The sequence below is a fragment of the Diaporthe citri genome (genome assembly GCF_014595645.1).
Source record: "Diaporthe citri strain NFHF-8-4 chromosome Unknown scaffold_9, whole genome shotgun sequence".
NCBI lineage: Eukaryota > Fungi > Ascomycota > Sordariomycetes > Diaporthales > Diaporthaceae > Diaporthe > Diaporthe citri.
Genome location: NW_025064854.1, coordinates 2,803,961 through 2,825,033, shown reverse-complemented (window position 1 = coordinate 2,825,033; position 21,073 = coordinate 2,803,961). Strand labels below are relative to the sequence as shown.

Below are 21,073 nucleotides of genomic sequence, written 5' to 3'. Positions count from 1 at the left end.
ATTGTATTCCTGTCAGGCAATGTTGGCTCTCATTGATACTACAAACAAGAAGAGGGTCACGCCAGTGATGTAGTCCAACTTGTTACTTGCCTGTCAGAGCTTTCATATTTTACTAATATTGTTTTCTGTTGTTGTGGCATTTGTTCAGCGGTCTCATTGGTAAATTTCTCCGCGTTGGATACCATCGTTGGCTGGCCGGCCTGGCCTGGCCTTGCCTTGTTTCCCCTGGGTCTGACCGCGGTTGGCATTGTCAGGTCAACATCAGCACGTGTTTACCTATGTAATTGGACCTTGCCCATGGGCGAGCCTAAGGTGGGACCAGGATGCCCCTTGCTTGGAAAATGAAGCCTTGAAAGCCCCTGTCGGACAGAGAGCGCATTGACGGCGGTGGGAACCTCGGGCGAGAACTTGCAGCCTCATCCCAACGTCATAGGCACTAAGTCACCAAAGTGCCAATCCTCAGGCAACGTGGTTCACCAAGAGTTATTTATGACCCACTGACTCGACAGGAAACGCCGTCATTCCCAACACTTGATCACGTCTGCATCTCAACACACCCATTTTGACTCTTTGGCTGCCCATCTCTACAACTCCGAACCTCACGTCACCTTCCTCTCCAGACTTTGTCTCTCTTGCTTGGCGACTCCCTCCGTTCTCAGCGTGAACTCCCACCAACGACCCCGGCTTAGCAGCTGAGCAGCCTCCGAGTCTCCCGTCCATCAAAAACCAGCTTGCAGCCCACAAACCGAGCAAGCTCTCCCAACTGCCCCCGAAGGATGGCGCCCAAGAAGGTCCGATGTACCTTCCAGGACTGCAAGGACCAGCCGCAGCGCATCGCCGGGGACTGCAGCTTCTGCAACGGCCACTTCTGCGGCAAGCACCGGCTGCTGGAGGACCACAAGTGCACCGGGCTGGACGACGTCAGTAAATAATTACCCACGGCTTTCTATCTTCTCCAGCGGCGGTGAGATCAGGAGAGAAGACGAGACCAGCTGACGTGGATCTGCAGTGTAAGAAGGAGTCGCACGAGCGCAACGCCGCACGCCTGGAGAGCGAGAAGACGCAGGTCGTCAAGGGCGTGTGATGGGAGGGAGGATCCGATAACGTGGTGGGAGGCGGTAATTTGGTGGTGCGAAGCGGTGATGTCGACGTCTTCGATACTGGATGACGACGGCCGGCCATGGATATGCCATGTCTAGTGACCGGTGATAAAGTCTAATGTTTAATCGTGGTGCGCTGAGCAGGTGGTCGCTCGGCTACGTTGGCGTACAGGGCGGAGAGGACACCGTCAAGTTCAGGATGGGCTGGCTAGTTCGGGAATACCACGTATCTTGGGACACGGACAGCGACGTGCTGTGGGCCGCGGATAATTAATATTAGCAAGACGTTGCCGCCTCTCTTCGATCGCCTACATTGCAACGTGCAGCTGAGTACCTATCCCCCGTGACGAAGAGGGTGCTCATCCTCGTTTCCCTCGCCGCTTCGTAGGCCGCTTCGGCTCGTCTAGGGCATCCTTCTTGTCGTCCAACACCGTGGCGCCAGCGACATCAGCTATGGCATCTTGTACCGCCTCCTCCAGCTTGACAGCCTTGGCATCCCCCTCTACCTCCAACTCCACCTTTGCCTCCCGTAACTTGCGCCCCTGGTTGACCTTTGCCCGGTCCGCCGCCTTGCAAAGCCCGTCAAGACCCAAATTACAATCCCCACACTTCCTCCCAACAGGCGCACACACAGTCTGGCCCAGGCCGACCAGCAGCCAGTTGATCTCGCGCCACCTGTCGCGCGGCAGCCACGCCTGCAGGGCGAGCCGCGTCTCCTCGGGCGTCTTGGTCTTGTGCCAGCCCCACAGGTTGGTAATGCGGTGCACATGCACGTCGACGCCGATGCCCTCGGTGCGGCCCCACGCCGACGACAGGCACAGGTGCGCCATCTTGGGCCCCACGCCCGGCAGCGAGACCAGGCCCTCGATGGAGTCGGGGATATCACCGCCCCACGAGTCGCGCAGCATGACCGCCGCCTGCTTCAGGTACCTCGTCTTGTTGTTGTGGAACCCGACCGCCCAGATCAGCTCGTTCAGCCTCTCGGGCGCCACGGCGAGCATGTTCTCCAGGTTCAGCCCGGGCGGCGCCCCCTCCTCGTGGGGCGGCAGCTCGGTCTGGAGCCTCCTCATGGCGACGGCGTTGGTGGTGTCTTTCGTCTGGCTCGACAGCATCAGGGCGACGAGGGTGTGGAAGCGCTGGTCGCGCGGGCTGGCGGTGGGCAGGGCCAGGCGCTCGCAGCCCATGGTGTCGACGGCGGCGTTGGCGGCGGCGCCGGCCAGGCGCATCTGCTTGGTCGCGTCGTAGAGCTCCTCCCAGTCCGAGGGTGCGGCTACGGTCTCGGTCCCGGTGGCTGGGTCCTGGGTCTTGCGTGCGGGCTTGCGGGCGCGGCGGGGGGAGGGCGATGGGACATTTGTGAGGGTAGTGGTAGACTCGAGCTGTTCTGCCTCGACCTTGACTCGGTTACCGCTGGATTGGGTGGTGGAGAGGACGGTGGTTCGCTTGCGCTTTCGAGTGGAGGTTGGTGTTGAGGCTGCCACTGCTGAAGCCGATACGGCAGAGGGAATAATGTCCTCGATATCTGGAGTCGTGGTCGTGATTTTGGTCTTCGCCTCGAGGGTGGAGCTTGTGTGGCCGCCGGCGTAGGCAAATTGTGCCAGTGACGCTCTCGTGATGCGGCGCAGCGGCGCCGTCGGAGAAGCTGCCATGACGACTTGAGTGCGAAATCCCCCACTGTCCAAACCCAAACCAGGCTCAGGTTCTGGTTCAGGTCCTGGTTGAGGAGGTTGAAATTCCGGCTGGCTGACTTGTTATGAAACTTTGCAGCTTGAGGACCAGCCCAGGCCGTCATTGACCGAGGTGCCACTTTGGGGGCTGGGCTGGGTTGGGGATTGGCAGCTGTGGGCCTGATCTGGACCTACCTACACCGGTCCGTCCAACCTTATTTTCCCCGCATTAGATTGCCCCTGCGGCCCTGACGCGGCTCAATGGGCGCCTTTGCATTACACACCGGGTGGGTACCAGATCTCTGTGAACCTTTCTCTGTACTCTCTACTCTCCACTGTATATTTTGTAGACTATGTTTCGAGTGCGACGATACCCGTACATTTGCAGTCAGCCTCGTCTGCCGCCCATATACCTAGCAGCAGACTTGCACTACCGCAGGAGCCTTTGCAACACCGACCCATGCATCAACCTGGACCTGGTCATGGAGCCAGAGTACGCCCACCCAGCTTCCACAGTACGCCCACCCAGCTTACAGCGTTGGCCCACTTAGTATAAGGAAATTGGCTGCATATATTAATAAAATATAGATATACTTTAGATTTTACCCCTTCACTCCTTTACCCCTTTACCCCTTTACCCTTTTACCCCTTTACCCCTTTACCTCTTTACTTTTTTATACCTTTTATATCTTTTTACACCCTTTATACCCTTTTATACTTTTTATATCCCTTAAAGCCCTTTTTATTATTTAAAGCTCTTTATATTTTTAAAACCTTTTTTATTTTTAAAAGTTTTTTATTTTTTAAGGGCTTTTTTATTTTTAAAAGTTTTTTTACCCTTAAAAACTTTTTTTATTTTTAAAAGCCTTTTAATTAAAATAACTTTTTAAAAAATATAAGGTAGCTTTTTACTTATTAAGAAAGTACTTAGTTTTATTAATATATATAGCCAATTTCCTTATACTAGGTGGGCCATCGCTGGAAGCTGGGTGGGCGTATTGTGGAAGCTGGGTGGGCGTACTCTGCCTCCTGGTCATGGAGCATTGTTTTTGCCGAATCCAGGTAGGACCAGGAATAGTACGCCCCAGCCCTATGACAAGGAACCCCAAGAGCTTGACGCTTCTGATCCCAATTCTTGAGCCGCATTGACTGAGTAATGTTATTAGTCATCATTCCATTCGTGTCTAAAAGTATTCATTTGGCTTATCGGTTTGTCGTATCTTCTCAAAGTCGGCCAAGTGGCCCATTTCAATAAAGTGGTTTGGCCATCGTCTCGCTCTTATTGGACATCTGAGACCCTGTGCTGTATGACCAAGAGTTGGCGCAGTACTAAGACATTCTGCTGCTGCCGTGACACGCCGCTGATCATTCATTTTGCCCTCAGTGGGGACGGGTTCTTCAGTAATGATTTATGAGGCATTTGTAGACTTTGTTCCTGCCCCGCATTTCTAAACGACTCGTCGCCCCGCCTCAGTCCCGCATCACAGGCTGTGCTCGAGGCTGGGAGCACTGTTGATGATGATGGCTGCATCGACAAGACCTCAATTTGTAGATCCTTCAGTTGCACTTCCGACTATTGATCCTACTTGTCAGATCCGTCTTCTTCTCCTGTCCTCGAGCAATGAACAGTGCTTGGTCTGCCGACTCAAAATCGTTCCCATTGATGAGCCTCCACCATACGAAGCCTTGTCCTATGTTTGGGGCAACGCGGACGAACTGCAAGTTGTCACAATCGATGGAAATGCATTCAGAGTCACACAGAACCTCTACGCGGCCCTGAAGCATCTTGTCCTCCCAGACGGCGCCGTCCGCGTGCTCTGGATCGATGCCATATGCGTAAACCAGGGCGCTGAGCAGAGTGATCTGGCTGAGCGAAGCCACCAGGTCCGACTCATGAGCCGCATATTTTCTGGCGCTACCGGCGTTGTTGCCTACCTCGGGAAGCCGTATCCCGGACTTTTCGAGGCCATGGAGTTCCTCACCGTTGCTGCGGGAGGACAGCAGTCACATCTCGATCGCCTTACTCAGAGCGGGAACTACAACGTTCCTCAAGTTTGCCGTGCTCTGATATCCTTTTTCACCCAACCCTGGTGGGGAAGGATCTGGACGGTGCAGGAGCCCATCGTGGCCCGCAAAGTATCATTCCAGTTCGAGAGACTCGAGATCGATTCAGACATCGTTCGTCGCGGTATCTTCAACATCGTCACTTCAAGGATACGAGCACCTTTTGAGTTTGCGGAGTTGGATCCAACTACAGGAGAGAGCCTGTCTACGGCATTTACAAGAATGTCAATGTTATCATTGTCTTATACTGGAACATCGCTTCTCAATGCACTCGGGGCCTTCCAAAATCGTAGCTCGGGAGACCCTAGAGACAAAATCTACAGCCTGATGGGTCTCTTCCCTGACTCTGACCATGTCGTCAGCATAGACTACACTATTCCCGCGGAGCGCCTATTTCAAGACTTCACGCTGGCCTGGATCCATAAACACCAAGATCTAAGAGTACTCAGTCACCTCCACAATCCAGCACGTCGAGTACACAGGGACATGCCGTCTTTCGCTGTTGATTGGGGTTACCGGCCCTCCATACGCTCTATCAATGCATTGCACAATCGAAGTCTGATCCAGAATGAAGCATTCGACGCATGCACAGGTTCCAAAGCCATTTGGCACCTCGAACCCGCGGGGCTAGTACGAGCAAACGGCTTCACATTCGATTCCATAGAGGCTGTTGGCGCCAGGCACGTCCTCGAGTTTGGCGGTTCATGGGCTACTAGGTTCAAGACATTTCAAGGCATCGTGGACATGGCAAGTAAAAGAGGCGGAAATGATCGTCAAGGACAAGAACAGGCTCTCGCCGCCGTACTGCGCACCCTTTGCATGGATTGCAAGCAGGTGGCAGGGGTCTACAGTAGGTTGCGGGGCGAAGACGACGAGCGCATGTTGAAAGCATGGTGGGGCAACGCCTTCAAGCCAACTGCTCCGTCCCAAGCAGACAGACTCGCCGGCGAGGGCCACCCGATAGAGACCACCGTGTGGATCGCGTCGTTGGAAAGGAGTTTCGTCTTCACAGACGGTGGACACATGGGCCTTGCTCCGGACTGGTGTAGGGATGGGGACGCCATCGCCATCTTGGGTGGAGGAGCTGTACCGATGGTCCTGCGGCCGGTGGGTGAAGTGGCCGCTCAAGGAGGCGACACACCGGTGTTTGAGGTCGTGGGCGAAGCATATGTACACGGCGTCATGGACGGACAAGCTTTCAGAGCCAAGGGCGGGAGTGAAAGCGACTTTGGCGACATTTGTCTGGTTTGACAGGTTGCGAAATGTATATTTGAATGATAATAAGTGAACAGCCGGCTTCAGGCGCTCAGCAGTGCTTGCAATATTTAGTCTTAGCCCCCGTTGCAGCTTATAGTAGGAGTCAATTACTAATTAAGCGTTTAAAGTCTGAGACCTCAAATGAATCCATGGTTAACCCACATACCCCCCAGAACCTCCGCTTCATCAAATTCAGAAGCATCGGGAACAGGATGCTCCCGGTAACTACTATACATGGCCACCAACTCAGGAATAGTTAGTGTCGAAAACAGCAGTCCTCTCATCCATGCTCGACACCATATACCTCCAAACCCACGGCTGCGGTCTGCCCCCCGCCTCCTCCCCGCGTCTCCGGCAAAACACGACGTTGAACGGACACTCGAACCCGCCTCCTGGCTGCCACGCGGCGGCACATTCCCACCCATCAAGCGGTCTCATACCCTCCGGCGCCAGAACGAGCTCGGCCACGTCATCGGCTTCGTCGAGCACACCCACCCAGAACATTGCCTGGTGGGATTTGCTGCCCTCGGTCAGCCCCGGCCCGGTCAGCACGAGGGCGTGCTCGGCCAGGGTGCGGAACTCCTCCGGGACGGCGATGATGTCGCAGACCTCGGGGAGACACTTTTGCTTCAGTGCGCGCTCTAGGTGGGAGAAGTACGTGTCCCGCTGGAGCACGTAGTCCGGGTCGGTCAGGAGGTCTGGCTCGTGTGTGCCGACACCGTCGAGACCTAGGATGGGGACAAGCTCTTCGTAGCGCGTGAGGACGTCGTTTGGGGATGAGACGTAGGGCGCGATCCTGTCATTGAGCAGAGAGGCGAGACTGTCGACGCGAAGGTCGTTCATGTCCTCCCCGTCGTCGTCGGAGTCTAGGTCTGACTCTTGTTCAAGTTGCGCGGCAGCAACGAATGGCACTCAGAAATAGGGTCAGCTCATATTCGGTCGGTAAGGCAGAGAAGAGATGGTGTCGCTAAGAACCGTACCGACGACTTCTATAGTATCCCGGTTATGAGACGCGATACGAGCGCGGTACGCATCCACGGCGGCCTTGATTTCCTCGGGCGAGGAGTACATTCTTGCTACTATCGATTGCGCAACCAAACGGTGAGACCTTTGGAATATGAGTCAGATAGGATGAAAACTGCGCAAACATTAGGAGTGGCAAGACCGTTGGAAGGCAATGAGGCACTCGTGCGCCTGCGCCCAGTCCCGTCCCAGGTTGCACTTGAGAATTTGTGGCCCACATGAGTCCTGCCGAGGGTACTTCTTCGACCGGCTTCTACTGGGCCAATCCCGTCCTCTGAAGTCTCTTTGTCAGCCTCTCAGAAGACAGATACATAGACCGCTAGATTTCATTCGATTCCTCTCTCTGTAGTACCCCTTCTGGTGTGAGCATGAACACACTGGCATGACCACGTCGCCAAGAAGCGGGGTGACGATAAATTTCTAACCACTTAGCAGTCTTCGAATCACCAGCCCTCTCAGATTCGTAAATGGTTAATTTCCGTGTAAGGAATTAATGCCCCTCAGTATTCCCCTAGTTTATCACAACCTCAGGTGCATATGCTGGAAGTATTATGAAGGGAAATATATCTTTGTTACAGTGTACAATATAATTGCTTTTGACCCCCAGGCTAGGTGACACAAGCTGCAACGCTAGATGAGCAATCAATGTGGTCTGGTAACTCGAGCGACCAACTGACTGATAGTGGTCGTCGGAGAAAAGAAGCTGCGGTGCCGGGTCAGGGAGAGCATTCCATATGAATCAATTGATGTCATAGCGCATGTGCTGTGCTTTTTATGCCATTCCATGCACTCAAAAGGAATTAATGCCATAAAGTCTTCTCCCAATCCTCGGCTCATCAAAGCTCCAACTAGCGTTTCGGTGACCAAAACTACTTCCTACAGTTGAGTGGAGCCAATCCTCCACCAAAAATCCCCTTCTAAAATGGCAGGGGAGTACTCAGATGCATCTAGCTCATATTGGGCTCCAGGGTGGAACTTTGAACGATGGGTGCGCGCGGATGAAGAAGATCTGGCCACATTGCCCGAGGACGAGCTCGTCAAGATCCAGGACGGACTACGCGACATACTGGGAGACGCTGGTATGAGTAAGCTGTCGCGATACATGTTCGATTTGGAGCAGCAGCAGGAGGAGCAGCAACAAGAAGACAATAAGAAGCGCACACTTGAGGGGGACTTCAAGGGACCGCCAACCTCTTCCAGCGCCGAAAACAATCAAACGCCCGCCTTCTTGCCACCCAATTGGCTCAGAATCTGGAGAAAGCACTTCAATGGGCAGCAGTGGGGCTTTGTTGTTTTCCGCGCTGCCTGCTATGGTGGCAGCGATGACGACGAGCAGCGTTGGGCTAGATTCAAGGAGCAGGTTCAGCGAATTGTTGAGCTTCCCTTTGAGCGCGCCATTTCACAGGCGAAGGAGGAGGGCGCCATCATCCCTGATGATTTCGACAAAGCCAGAGCCAAGTTTACCATTCAGTGGGAGGAGTTTCCTGCAGGGCAAGAGTCGACTTCCGCCATTCCCAGCTCAGAATTGTTCCGTTCCGAGTACGCTGCTCTGAAGCCCATTCTGAACTCTGGCTTATCATGGGATGTTTTCCTCTGCGCCTCTACGGAAGCAGTAGAGTCATTCGAAAAGGAGGTGTCAAATACCGATGAGATGAGCAGTCTCTGGAGGCCCCGGGCACCATTCTTACTGGCCGTTGCGGCGGACAAGGATGCTGGGCTAGAGCCTGATCATGAAGAAAGGATATGGCTCAAGCCGGTCTTCAAGGTTGCTGCCGAAGCACTCGTGGAGTCACTCATTGACGTTGTCGACATGGGCACACCGCTACAACGCGTCACGCGCAACGTCAGAGGAGCAAACGAGCTCGATGAAGCGACCGAGCATCAAGACCAAGAGGAGCCGAACCAAGAGGCGGAAAGGCTCGACGAGATTTGGTGGTCGATGCACCCATCGCCCGAGCGGCTGAGAAAGAAGCGCAGAAAGACACAATCCTGAAGTCGTCGTAGTAGAACCTACCAGGGGGGAGGGGGGTTTCTGACTGGGTCACGCAATACACTCATGTTTTAATATTTAATCAAAATTTCATAATTCTAGTAAAATGCTAATAAAAGGCTATTAAATTACTATTAAAATGAAATTATATTAAAGCTTTAAATTATATTAATATTAACTTTATATTAATATTAATTATATATTAGCTAATATTATTATAATTTTATATTAAAAGCTTTAATTTAAATCTTATTAATTTTAAATCTATTTTTATTTTTAGATATTTTCATAATTTTATAAATCCTTTTATAATAAATAATTAAGCTAATAAAGAATAAATAAATAGTTAGGTTAGGGATAAGGAAAAAAAAAAGGTTTTCTTTTACCCTTATGTTAAAGAGTTAACATAATATCATAGCATATTAGGAATGATTATATATTAATAATGTATAAATAATGCAATATATATATAAAAAAAGCACGTTAAAACCTTAATTGCATATTATTATTATATCGCTATGTCATTAATATAGTAGTACGATGTTAACGAAAACCCCCCCTCCCCCTGGTAGGAAGCGGTTCAAAGAAGATACCAAGTACCCATGGAAAGAATCTTTCGTTGGACAACAATTTGATCTCAGTCCCACATGTTCATGTGGGCCCCAAGTACTCAAATACGATTAAAACAATAAAAATTGTGATGGTACGGTGCTTATATACTGCCGGGTATTTCCAATCTGACGAGTGGAAATTACTGGTCTTTTGGCCGAGCGGTATCTATTTGCCCAGCAGTAATAGATTCGTTCTCATGGTTGAGATTGAGGCACTTCGCCCTTGATCTGAAGGCATCCAGGACAGAGTTGCGCTGATATGAGCAGTCCCATCGCAGAGTAGACCCATGCTTTTCCAGCTCTATAGATCTACGAACACCAACCTAAATACTCCCCCCCCCTGCTGTTTATAATCTTCTCCAACAAATGGTTCATTGCCCCAGTTCTGCTTTTTATCCTTAATGACTAGGCAGGCGGAAAATAAAGGCCGTTCGCTGTTCCAACGCCCACATCGCTAACCTGGCTACATCATTACATCTATAGGAGCTTAAAGATTAGATCTTGTTACTTTTCAAAACTTAGAGCAAGGTTAATCTTATATTTTACACAACAGATGCTTCGACTTTAGTTATTCACGCTGTAGACGCTTCTCGTTACCCGGTTGTCTGATGATGAATTGAACCTTAAGCCCTTACTTGAACAAATTGTATTTCCTAACCAGTGAAAGTTTCTCTCTTCAAGGAATGACATCATCCCATACCAACTCGAGACCTTCCATGTCTGTCCTTTGAAAATTGAATCCTCCTCGTTCCTCAGTCTTGTCTATAGCTTGGGCCCCAGAGCGAAAGAGGTCAGCTTTGAAAAAGTGTAATTAAGCACCTCCGGCGCCTCCGGCGCCTCCCGCACCTGCGCCACCGCCCTGAGCAGCGTTGATGTTGCCTCCAGCCGCGTTGCCTCCTGCGTTGGCCTTCTTGCCCTTGGCCTGGCGGACCTCGAACTTGTTGGCGGAGTCCTTGAGGTTCTAGTTAGTGTTCGTTCATGTGTCGAAGAATGGGTACAGCAGGCAAGGTGCATATGTATATACTTACAAAGACGTCATCACGGCGCACATCCTGGCCCTGAGCGTAGGCGCCGACGGCACGAGCGGCGGGTGAGCCCTGCGAGGGCAATCAGTTCAGGCTCTTCGGTTGCTCCAGGACTGATGTCGAGACTTACCACGTGATCACGCTGGACGACCTCAAAGGCGTCGAGCTGCAGTCCAGTGACGGCCGTCGAGGCAAGGAGAGCGGCCGCGAAGACCTTGACGCGGACAGCGGAGTACACCATTTTGATTAATGGAAAGTTTATATTGAAATAGCTGGCTTGAGAGATTTAGAGATAGAGGTAGGACCAAGCCTGTGCAATAAAGATTGTAGTAGACAGTAAAGATAGAGCCCAGCTCTGAACAGACAAGTGAAGGCACTGATGTTGGTGATGGATGATGAGTTGGATACAGATGATGAGATTGAACGTCGTTGAGACGACACGGACAAATCTTATATACCTGTGATGTCTACATCGTCGATGTGCTCTGTGACACGAGGAGTTAAACTTGGGCGTTCCCATTGAACGAACATCAGGCAGGCTCCAAAATTAGAAGAGCGTGGAAAGGGGTCACTGTTTTGCGACGAAGATCTTTCGTGAAAACCCGCCGTCACAGGAAAAACAAACATATCCTCGACCTTCTTGTCTCACCTCCAGGCCCGTCACCGTTTTGAGAAATTCAGTGAGAAGCTCATCCAGCACGGACAACGCGACACGGGCTGTGGGCGTGGGCAACACTGTCGAGCGCAGGCAGCGAAGCATCACGACCTCGTCTGAACAAAAGTTCCGATGGATCAGCAATGTGATCGTGCGGCTCGGGGGAGACCAGATCCAATCCCATCTAAACCTGGACAGAGTCTCATATGATGTTTCTCTCCGCATTTCCCCCTGTCGTGGGACCAATCATGGGGACAAGACAAGTCTGAATTAGGGCAGGGGGTATAAATCCATTGCTTCTTGTGAGCGATTCCTGCGTCCGCCGTTGAAGAATGACAGCTGCCAACCTAGCTGCATCGGTTTCATCTGATCTGCAGTCCTACTTTATGTGGCTTTGAGTACAATGGGATGCTGCTACGGCAGAGCCGTTGCCAAGACGTTAACCGATCAAGGTTTGAGGACAAGCATCTTAAGTTTGAAGCACGTTGCGAGAGCTTGCCCTTGCGGATAATTATTCGTCTGGAGTTCTCCACCGGTATGTGGGGAGCTTTCCTGTTCCTGTATCAGCACCGAGGTTGCCTTTTTGGGAGGTCATTTTTGGGACGGGCGCCACTTTGAAACGACAGCAGCAACTATCTGGACTGAAGGCACACCCAGCATGTAGTATGCATTAGTAAATAACATCGGCATAACTCGTCGGCCGAGCGTCGGCGACCCCTATTTTGCATCAAGCAGATGAGAATAGCTCGATGCGTCAGTTCTAAGAATTGTGTGGCGAGGCCTAATGCTACCTATCTGAACATGTGCCAAAATGTCCCCAGCTGCTTGGCCACCTAGGCCGTCATCTTGGAAATCGGCAGCGCTAGCAGTGTAGCAACATCTCTCTTGAAGTCTGCCAATTTCGCGGCTTCAGCCGCCACAATAGCTGGTGTATATGCCTTCTTGGCCGCCGCCGACGCCCAGTAAGCGATCTCGCCATCGAGGTACTTCAAGAAGAGTGTGGTGGCCGTCTTCACCTGGTACTTCAGATTGGCGGCGACAATCTCCTTCCAGGCGCCCACGAAGTCGTAATTGACGCCGTTGGCGGCTGCATGATTGGCAAAGTCGCCCCAGAGTGTCGTGAAGCCCGTGTTACTCGTTGAATACGATGTGACGACGATGTCCTTGGAGCGGTACCCGAAGCTGTCGATGACATCGGTCAGGATGCCGATACGGTCCATGGCGTCGTACTGCGTCCATTCCGCGTTGCTCATCCACTCCGACCCGGCCACTATGTACTCCTTATAACGGTTGAAGTCGGCATCGCACACCTGGAGGTTCGCCGTGTACTGGTTGTTCAGGCCTGCATCGGAGGTGCGTCCCAGAATGCCAAAGAAGGTATCCTGGATATTGCCAACCCAGTTCCGGGCCACCGCCAGTGAGGGAGGTGAGGCCCAATTGTTCTGGAAGAGCTGTGTCGACGACATTAGAAGCCGCGCTGACGGACCACATGCGAAGTATAGTTACTTATGCGACAACACAATTAAGAGAAGAGGACTTACCCCCTTGTCATCAAACACGCCCTGAAACGGGACGGCACCAGCCTTCAGCGGTGTCCCGTCCGGCAATGTGCCCTTCAACATGTATTCAATATTGTCGCGCAGCTCTTGTTTTTCAAAGACGTGCTCTGTGACCCAGTCCGCGTTGGGATCTAGTGTGAGGAGACCTGTCACACCAACCGCGGCGCAGACTCCCCTTCGAGCCACCGTCCAAGCCTTCCCAGTCAGCTTAAGTACGGAGGGTGCGCCTGGATGGTTCTGCGTATATAAACTGGCTCTTCCATTACCCTTAGGGTCGCACAGCGCCATCAAAGGTCCTCTGACACCATGCTTCTCAATGTCGAAATCTCGGCCGAACAATGCTCTCTCCGAGAGGAATCCAAGGTGGGCAGCATGAGGCTCTATGATAAGGGTATGGTTGACGCCAATGGTACTGTTCACCTCTCTTCGCATACGCGGATAGTGCGCTAGCCGCCGTCTTTTCCCTCCAGGAAGTGATGGACATTTGGCGTCGAAGACATTCCCTTCCTCGAAGATGTTCTTTGCCGCAGAGCCTGCCTCTGGCGTTCTCGAGAGCCCTGACACGTAGGCTGGCCCCGGGCATAGGCTGATTTCTGGCGGAGTTGGATTTGTCGGTTTATTAGGGTCGTCACAGCAGAAGTATGAGTAAGTGCCTGATCGACAGCCAAAGCCGTCCGTGGCCACGGTCACCTCTCCATCGTCACAGCCAGTCTTGCAGTCGGTCGAGAAGTCGACGAACAGATTGATGAGGGGGCCCGCCAAGATCTTCTCCCACTGCACCCACGTCGTGCCCCCAGCTCTCCTACAAGACAAAGGCCGGTTAGCGAGTCACAATCTTGTATGGGGGAGGGGGCACAATGTCTGTGTACTCACCACTTACAGCCCTTCCATGGAGCGGGATCACTGCAGCAGTAACTCTTGAACCCACCGTTATAAGAGCAGCTCTGCTGACCTCCTTCGCCCTGCTTTGACTTGGTAAGCTCCTTGGGCTTTTCCATTTTTGGACATCCATAAGATGTGAATGAGAAAGCTCCGGTGAAGGGAGTAGTTCCAAGCCCGATCACAGTTCCTATCCCAGCTGCAGTCGAACAGAACGGCGCAGCGCCGAGCCACTCACAGGAGTCGAGATTCGAGGTCGAGTCGGTCTTGCTGCAACATAAACTCTTGTGGCCTATCCAGCAGCCGTCGGTGCTCGCCGCAACCTCGATTTCTTTGCCGCTGCACCTGTTCTTGGCCAGCATGCCGCAGAACTTGGGACTACCCTTCCATTTGCAGGTGGGGGGGCTCTTCGCTGGACAGCAGAGGTTGCGCTTGCCCTTGTTGCATCCAGATTCGATGCCCAGGGGACTCGCGTTGCTTCCTGAACTTTCGACGGGTACCAGACCCGGGGGACAGGATGCGCCACACTCCCCCCAGACACACTTGCTGGCGTCTGTCTTGACGGCTCGCGCATTCAGCGCAACCGAAAAGTCGTCGCGACCACCGGCTTTGGCTAAAGCGCGGATTGCCGTGCCTTTATTATCGTCGGTAGAAGCAGCCCAGACCATAACACCGCCCAGGCAGAGGTTGTTGGCGTAGTCCATTTTGGCTTTGAGCGTCTCCTCATCATCGTACGACACCCACTGGTTATTACCCCATGTTACGATCTTGACGGCCGCTTTCTTGTCCGTGGTGACCTGGGCGCCGCCAGCATTGATAATCTCTCGGATCTCGTTGAACATTAGAGTACCGGCCGACGCGGAGCATCGCCCCGGGTTACCTCCGGCGGTGAATTTACACCCGGCTGTCTTGCACGCAGGATCCGCGAGTGTGAAGCTGCGCCCATAGAAACCCATCCCCATGACAACCTTTTTGGGATCGATGTTGTTTCTCCAAAGAAGCTATCATACCCGGTTTGAGTCCATTAGATCCGATCTCCATCTTTGAAAACAACATCAATCCGGACTAGAAATAGCAAAGTATGTCCTCGGTTACTCACCTCCAAAGCCAGGTCAATCTCAGTCAGGTTCGTGTGAGAGTTTATATACGGGCCGAGATAGGGGTTGGTCCCATCCCAGGTACCGTGCAAGTCATAGCTCATGACGTTGAACCAGTCCAAATACTGTTCCATGTTCTTGAGATCGAAATGCTGTAGGTACCAGTACGACGCAGGGAGCGTGAGTGTGAGACCCTTGGACCCAAGGACTCCTCGAAGGTTCTTGAGGAACGTCACATAGTTCTTGAAATCTTCGGCCTTGCCGGACCTCTCCTCTGCCACGCTGAAGCAGAGTCAGCAGGGCTGCAAGTGTTGGGGAGCTGAGTTGGTACTGTGAGAGGAGGTATATTCACGGATATTCCCAGTCTATATCAACACCGTCAAAACCATACTTATCCATAAAAGATAGGAGGGAGGAGAAGAAGGCTTTCTGGGCGGCTGCAGAGGCCGCGAGTTCTGAGAACGTGCGTTTCGTAGGTTGATCTGGATCGTTCATGCTCCACCCTCCTATGGCTATCTGTGTGAAAAGTCGATTAGATGTCGTATTCTTCTATTAATTCAACGCAATGCTTCGAGATGCGGTCACGTACGAAAACTTGCAAATCGGGGTTGTAGTTTTCAGGGCGGTCAACCGAGGCATGTACGTTGTGTCTGAGTCCTGCATGTTGGCGATTTCGTACGTCTTGGGATTGATAAAGGCAAAAGCGTAGTTGAGGTGAGAATAAGCTGTGTACAGCATATTCTCGGGATTCACTGCGCGAAGAAAAAAGGTCAATGAAGTCCAACCATTCTCGATTCTCATAGTCTGACTTACGTCCATTGCAGGCCTTGGACGTTGACCAGCCCTCATAGTACCCAATAACCCTCTTGTTGGCGCTCGTTCCGCCTGGACAGCTGGGTTTCTTGACCTTCTTATCACCACAGAAGTCTTTGGTCGTGCCGCAAAATCCAAATTCAGAGCAGCATACGTTTAGGGGACATTTGTCTCTCTTGCTCCATTGCGATCCCCAGCCAGGATTGCATTCGCTTTTCGCATCACAGCCGGATAAACAGTTGCCTGGCCCACAATACTTGGGGCCAATTCCACAGACCTGGTGAAATTGTCAACGATGAATGGCCATCTCAAAGTCGTATCTGCCAATACCCAGTCCAAGGTATCAAGTCCTATTCGCTAATGGAGGGAGATTCGGAACAATAAAACTGACGTTATTCTTACCACAGCAGCCAAGCTTGCAGGGTCTCTGGGGAGAACATGAATAGTCTTGCTGGGCCACTGTGAACTGGATCCAACAAGCCAAATTGCCAAGTAGCAGAAGAAAAAGGTGATGACGCAACATGGTGAGCTTGAAGATTGCAAAGCGATCTAGTAGCTGGGTTGATTGTAAGCGAGTCACACCAGGGCCTTGCTTCAAGGGAAGAGAGAGCCAACTCACATGATGATATATCTCGCACCAAGCGCAGCTTCGGGTGCTTACCCTGCGCAACCCCGATGTTCCTGAGATGAGCAGTCTTTTCTCAGCCACCGCATGATCACTTCAGTGATAAGCTCCGCAGGCCAACAGTCTCAGTTGTAGTGTTACACACACTCTATCCCATTTTGAAGATCAATGTCTCCAATACTGCAAAGAGTCCTTTTGTAAGCGGCTCGAGTTGCTCAGCCGTATACGTCACATGAAGGGTTACTGAAGCCCTTGTGACCCCCAAAAGAAATCGGATCTTCGTTATCCACTACATCGGGTGCCTATTGATCAATCTGACCGCCAAGGCAAATATCCCCTTGCCTTGCTCCCGAGCATAGCTCGCGGGCTTTCTCGGGATGTCTCAATCTCCCTACGCTTGGATGCCCCCTTTCTCTTTGTACACTGATCAGCTGACTATGACGATCACATTCAATCCCTTGATAGACTAACACTAGAATGAGTTGCTGGGAACCGGTCCGAGAGGTTTTTCGAGTTCCCCGGTGTTATATACGGTGTACCGAAGACACTAAAGCATAGGCCGGCTCTTGCAAATTTCCCCTTCGAGGTGGACCCTTTAGTTGAAGTGTCTGAATTCATGATGCAGTTGACAAACTCATTGACTCTCGCAGGGGTGGCATGGCCTTTGGCTCATGCCGCTGACCCAAGTGTATGGCACTCTTCTGGAAGCACCCAAATGCTGCAGTACTAATTCCAAGATTACCTAGTTCTTCTTCCGAACGCTTCAGACTGATACTCTTTTCGAAGGGGTCTCGGCTGCCTGTAACCTAGCGCTCTCAGCACCTGTTGTGCAATGTCCTGGAGAACTGCTGAACCTGGCTGGAGAAAACCAGTTTTACACAATTTTGAACGTGACCGTCATGGACGTGTTGTGTCGGAAAGAATGCCCGACAGCACTAGCAAGCTACAGGAAAAACGTTGAGTCGGCGTGCTCGCGAGATCCTCAACCAAGAGAGGGCTTCCCCTCGACGTACTCGGTTGATTCTGTCAGCTCTGTGCAGACACAGATGTGCTTGAAAGACTCAAAGACTGGGTCTACTGTACCGGTAAATGCTATCTGTCCAATACTGATCTTCCACGTTGAGGTCGCTTGTTGACGCAATGAAGAATTTCTGTCGAGTAATTTGGGTGACGCTGGTACCCCTGGAGACCTGCTAGGGGGATACACTGCGGCACAGTTGTGCAGTGAGTGCGTCGTCAACCTCTTCAAGCAGCAGCAGTCAACGCCGTACTCGAACTATGACCCCGAAATGGCTCAAGCGTGGGCCGCTATCCAGACCAACTGCAAACTCAGTTTCCCTACGGCAACTCAGGCCCTGAAAACAAATGTCACGAGTTTGGGAAACTATGCACCCAAAGGCTACCCTACGGCAACCTGTGTCGGCGACAGGACCTACAAAGTCGTCAGTGGCGATAATTGCGTCGACATCTCTAAGAAAAGCAAGGTTTCGACATCGTCATTGATAGTCCTGAACAGCCTGCGGATCGACTGCACAAACATCTTCGTCGGTCAGGTAAGTCCATCGGTGTATATAAATATTTAGTCTTGCTTTTCATATCATCTCTGATACTAAAAGCACGCCAGATATTGTGCCTTCCACCAGCTTGCAACGATTATGCAATTAAAAGCGGCGATACGTGTGTGGGCATCGCCTCACAGTTTTCAACTACATATCAGCAAATCATTGCCTGGAATCCAAGTACGCAAACACCAACTTTTGCTGCTTGTACCGACAACCTTGCCCTGTTGTACTCCGCTGATTACCAGAAATAGCCATCGATAACTATTGTACGAATCTGATTGCAGGCCAGAACATCTGCGTTGGGCCTCCTGGAGGCGTGAAAGACTTCACAACGGTCCCGGGGGGCAACGGCGACGACGACGGCAATTTATGCAACGGCTACAGCTGACCGGCCAGCGTCAGTCGCAAGCGGCACCACGACAAAGTGCGGGAAGTACTACACAGCTCAGCCGGTCAGTTGAAATCTCATACATGTGTAGCGAAGTACATGTAGCTGCAAGTTGTGTCCGAGTGGAAGATGCTGACTTGAACTGTTCTATCACTGACAGGGCGACTATTGCGAACTCGTGGCCTTGAATCAAACCATTTCCCTGCCGCTTTTCTACGCCATTAACCCACAGGTATGTCCTTTTACTAAAGCGATGGCTATTGTAGACGGAGAAGTCCCAAAAACAGTCCAACTAATTTCATGAAACCCCTAGATTGATAAAGGCTGCACCAATCTACAAGGTAACGTGGCCTACTGCGTCCGTCCGACGCAGGACTTCAACTCGACCGCAAGCTCGACAATCGCACCACCTCCTGCTTCGACTCCATCTGGCACAACAAAGAACTGTTATCAGTGAGTGTACCCTGGATGACCGTTGCGGCCGCAACGACCCTGCTTGTGCAAATTTCAATCCGTCAGGCATTGACCCCTGCCTCAAGATGGTATGTCATCCAGTCCGGTGACACCTGCGCTCAGGTGCAGAACAAATTCGGCATTCCATTCAAACAGTTCCAGAGCTGGAACCCATCACTCGCTGCGGACTGCCTGAATCTCCAGCTGGGCGCGGCATACTGCGTCAACGGGGCTGCCTCCATCGCCGCCCGGGCCACGGCTGCAGCTCTTGGCAGTGACGGGGAGTGGTCTCCCTACTCGCCTCCAAGTGTAATACTTGCGCATAGAGACCCTCTTCAGACCGTGCAGCCTGAGGTTGATGTGGAATCACGTGGTGGCGGTGTTGCCATGGGCTGGCCGGGTGTAAACTCCCCCAGACTGCGCAGGGCCATTGGGCTCGATTAGGTACTTCAAAATCCATTTATGCCGTTTTCTATGTAGGAAATGAAATGAGAGCTGGATTTCCTTGGTTGAATTGTCTCAAGGCTTGCAGTAACTCAGTCGTAGCCTACATAGTAGCAACCGAACCTGGGAAAGGAGAATCCGAGGGAAGAGACTTTCACATCTTTCAAACTTCACTTCATGCTTCCTTTGACCAAGGGTATCCGCAACACAAAGTCTTGTCCGTATCACCCAGACAAGTCCCGCCAGTTTCAAAGGCACTGCTCGGCTATACTTGCAAATCTCTAATAAGCACCGGCATCGAAGTGTCAGGCGTCAAATCCATAAACCGCCTCGACTGCGCGGGCCGCTCCGGCCCCCCCCTCCGTCAGCTTCATGTCGTACTTGGTGACGAGATAAATCAGGATCAGCTTGATGGTGACCTCGGCCATGAAGCGCCCCGGACACGCGTGCAGCCCCCCCGCCCCAGTCAAACGCGTCCCCAGCCGTGGACGCGAACTGGAACTTGCTCACGTCGAGTCCCAAGCGACGCCGCAGCCAGCGCTTGCCGTCGAACGTGTCTGCCTGGGGTACCAGGTTGGGGTCCAGGTTGTGGCGCAGGTTGGGGAACGACACGACGGTCCCGGCCGGGGCGTGGAGGCCGTCTTTGAACGTGTATTCGGTCATGGCGTACCGTTGGACAGTGGCTGTGGCGTGTAAGTAGACAATGGTTCCTTGTGGTCGTGGACCCTCGATGCGATTAGGAGAACGAGGGGGAGATAAAGTAGTGACTTGCCTTTATGAAACGGCTTCACGCGGAGCGTTTCCTTCATCAAATAATCCAACATTCTCAGCTCCCCAAGTGCGTGGCGTGTCCAAACGGGCGAATCCCCGAGCTCGTGCCTCGACACACGGTCAATCTCCTCGCGGATCTCAGCCAAAGCGCCGGGCGTGCCAAGAAGGCTGAACAGCGACTGTAGCGCGACGAACGAGGTGCCGTGCATGGACGCGAACATGACGATGAAGATGTTCTGCACCGTCTCGTCCGGCGTGACGGTCTTGCCGCCCGCGCGGCAGCTGTCCATGATCCACTGGATGAAGTCGTGGTGCCTCTCAGCCGCAGCACCGAGGGACGCATGGGCGGCCTGCCGCGCCTCTAGCACCGGGCGCACGAGCTCTGCAGCCTCACGGCGCGCCTCGTTGACCTGGGCTACCTCCGGGTTCAGGTAATAGGCCGTCCAATAGAGAGAGGGCCAGTACCTCTTCCGAATGGCGCCCTGGGGGGCGAGAACACGGGTGATGTACTTCATTAAGATGGCAGGCCATGCGTCGCAGATATCAGGGCCGACCATGACACGCGCCGACATCCTGGAGAACAGGTCCAATACCCTAGGGTACAGGACGATCGAGGACCAGTCCGGACAGTGCGGCATCTCCTTTTCAGCAGCTTGTAAGCACAGCGTCTGCATGGGCTCGATGAGCTTGTTCAATGCGCGGTTGAGGTCGATCCTCGCACTGGTTTGAATTTCATCTGTGATTTCAGGGCCACCGACTTTGCTCATTGTCGAGGTCTAGGACGGGCTGGTCAGTGGCGGAGGAATTCGGACAGAAGGATGAGGTAAAAGGTTCCTACCAGGGGGAGGGGGGGTTTTTGACTGGATCACGCAATGCACTCATGTTTTGATATTTAATCAAAATTTTATTATTATAGCGAAATGCTAACAAAAGGCTATTAAAATATTATTAAAAGCAAATTATATTAAAGCTTTAAATTATATTAATATTAACTTTATATTAATGTTAACCGCATATTAACTAATATTACTATAATTTTATATTAAAAGCTTTAGTTTAAACTTTATTAACTTTAAACTTATTTCTATTTTTA

At 52.1% G+C, this 21,073-nt stretch overlaps 9 protein-coding genes across 9 annotated transcripts; 4 read left to right on the top strand and 5 right to left on the bottom strand.

Annotated features, from left to right (window-relative positions):
- Positions 1-776: 776 nt before the first annotated feature.
- On the top strand, positions 777-1,084 carry INS49_015870 (uncharacterized protein; the record flags this gene model as incomplete). The annotated part of the gene is made up of 2 exons (XM_043176548.1): positions 777-920; positions 1,010-1,084. 2 exons carry the CDS (start codon positions 777-779, stop codon positions 1,082-1,084), a joined length of 219 nt encoding a protein of 72 aa, XP_043020003.1.
- Positions 1,085-1,459: 375 nt separating this feature from the next.
- On the bottom strand, positions 1,460-2,746 carry INS49_015869 (uncharacterized protein; the record flags this gene model as incomplete). Its single annotated transcript, XM_043176547.1, has 1 exon — positions 1,460-2,746. The coding sequence occupies one exon, from the start codon at positions 2,744-2,746 to the stop codon at positions 1,460-1,462; it is 1,287 nt and encodes a 428-aa protein (XP_043020002.1).
- Positions 2,747-4,285: 1,539 nt separating this feature from the next.
- Positions 4,286-6,079, top strand: INS49_015868 (uncharacterized protein; the record flags this gene model as incomplete). The annotated part of the gene is made up of 1 exon (XM_043176546.1): positions 4,286-6,079. The coding sequence occupies one exon, from the start codon at positions 4,286-4,288 to the stop codon at positions 6,077-6,079; it is 1,794 nt and encodes a 597-aa protein (XP_043020001.1).
- Positions 6,080-6,331: 252 nt separating this feature from the next.
- INS49_015867 (uncharacterized protein) lies at positions 6,332-7,156 on the bottom strand (the record flags this gene model as incomplete). The annotated part of the gene is made up of 2 exons (XM_043176545.1): positions 6,332-6,996; positions 7,066-7,156. The coding sequence occupies 2 exons, from the start codon at positions 7,154-7,156 to the stop codon at positions 6,332-6,334; spliced, it is 756 nt and encodes a 251-aa protein (XP_043020000.1).
- Positions 7,157-8,030: 874 nt separating this feature from the next.
- Positions 8,031-9,101, top strand: INS49_015866 (uncharacterized protein; the record flags this gene model as incomplete). The annotated part of the gene is made up of 1 exon (XM_043176544.1): positions 8,031-9,101. One exon carries the CDS (start codon positions 8,031-8,033, stop codon positions 9,099-9,101), a length of 1,071 nt encoding a protein of 356 aa, XP_043019999.1.
- Positions 9,102-10,520: 1,419 nt separating this feature from the next.
- INS49_015865 (uncharacterized protein) lies at positions 10,521-10,975 on the bottom strand (the record flags this gene model as incomplete). Its single annotated transcript, XM_043176543.1, has 3 exons — positions 10,521-10,661; positions 10,738-10,806; positions 10,865-10,975. The coding sequence occupies 3 exons, from the start codon at positions 10,973-10,975 to the stop codon at positions 10,521-10,523; spliced, it is 321 nt and encodes a 106-aa protein (XP_043019998.1).
- A 1,247-nt stretch (positions 10,976-12,222) lies between these two features.
- INS49_015864 (uncharacterized protein) lies at positions 12,223-15,922 on the bottom strand (the record flags this gene model as incomplete). The annotated part of the gene is made up of 8 exons (XM_043176542.1): positions 12,223-12,840; positions 12,931-13,750; positions 13,822-14,657; positions 14,927-15,206; positions 15,277-15,440; positions 15,510-15,676; positions 15,738-15,809; positions 15,892-15,922. 8 exons carry the CDS (start codon positions 15,920-15,922, stop codon positions 12,223-12,225), a joined length of 2,988 nt encoding a protein of 995 aa, XP_043019997.1.
- Positions 15,923-17,651: 1,729 nt separating this feature from the next.
- INS49_015863 (uncharacterized protein) lies at positions 17,652-19,209 on the top strand (the record flags this gene model as incomplete). The annotated part of the gene is made up of 4 exons (XM_043176541.1): positions 17,652-17,915; positions 18,473-18,544; positions 18,626-18,765; positions 18,852-19,209. 4 exons carry the CDS (start codon positions 17,652-17,654, stop codon positions 19,207-19,209), a joined length of 834 nt encoding a protein of 277 aa, XP_043019996.1.
- A 305-nt stretch (positions 19,210-19,514) lies between these two features.
- Positions 19,515-20,747, bottom strand: INS49_015862 (uncharacterized protein; the record flags this gene model as incomplete). Its single annotated transcript, XM_043176540.1, has 3 exons — positions 19,515-19,589; positions 19,654-19,892; positions 20,099-20,747. 3 exons carry the CDS (start codon positions 20,745-20,747, stop codon positions 19,515-19,517), a joined length of 963 nt encoding a protein of 320 aa, XP_043019995.1.
- Between the last annotated feature and the right edge of the window lie 326 nt (positions 20,748-21,073).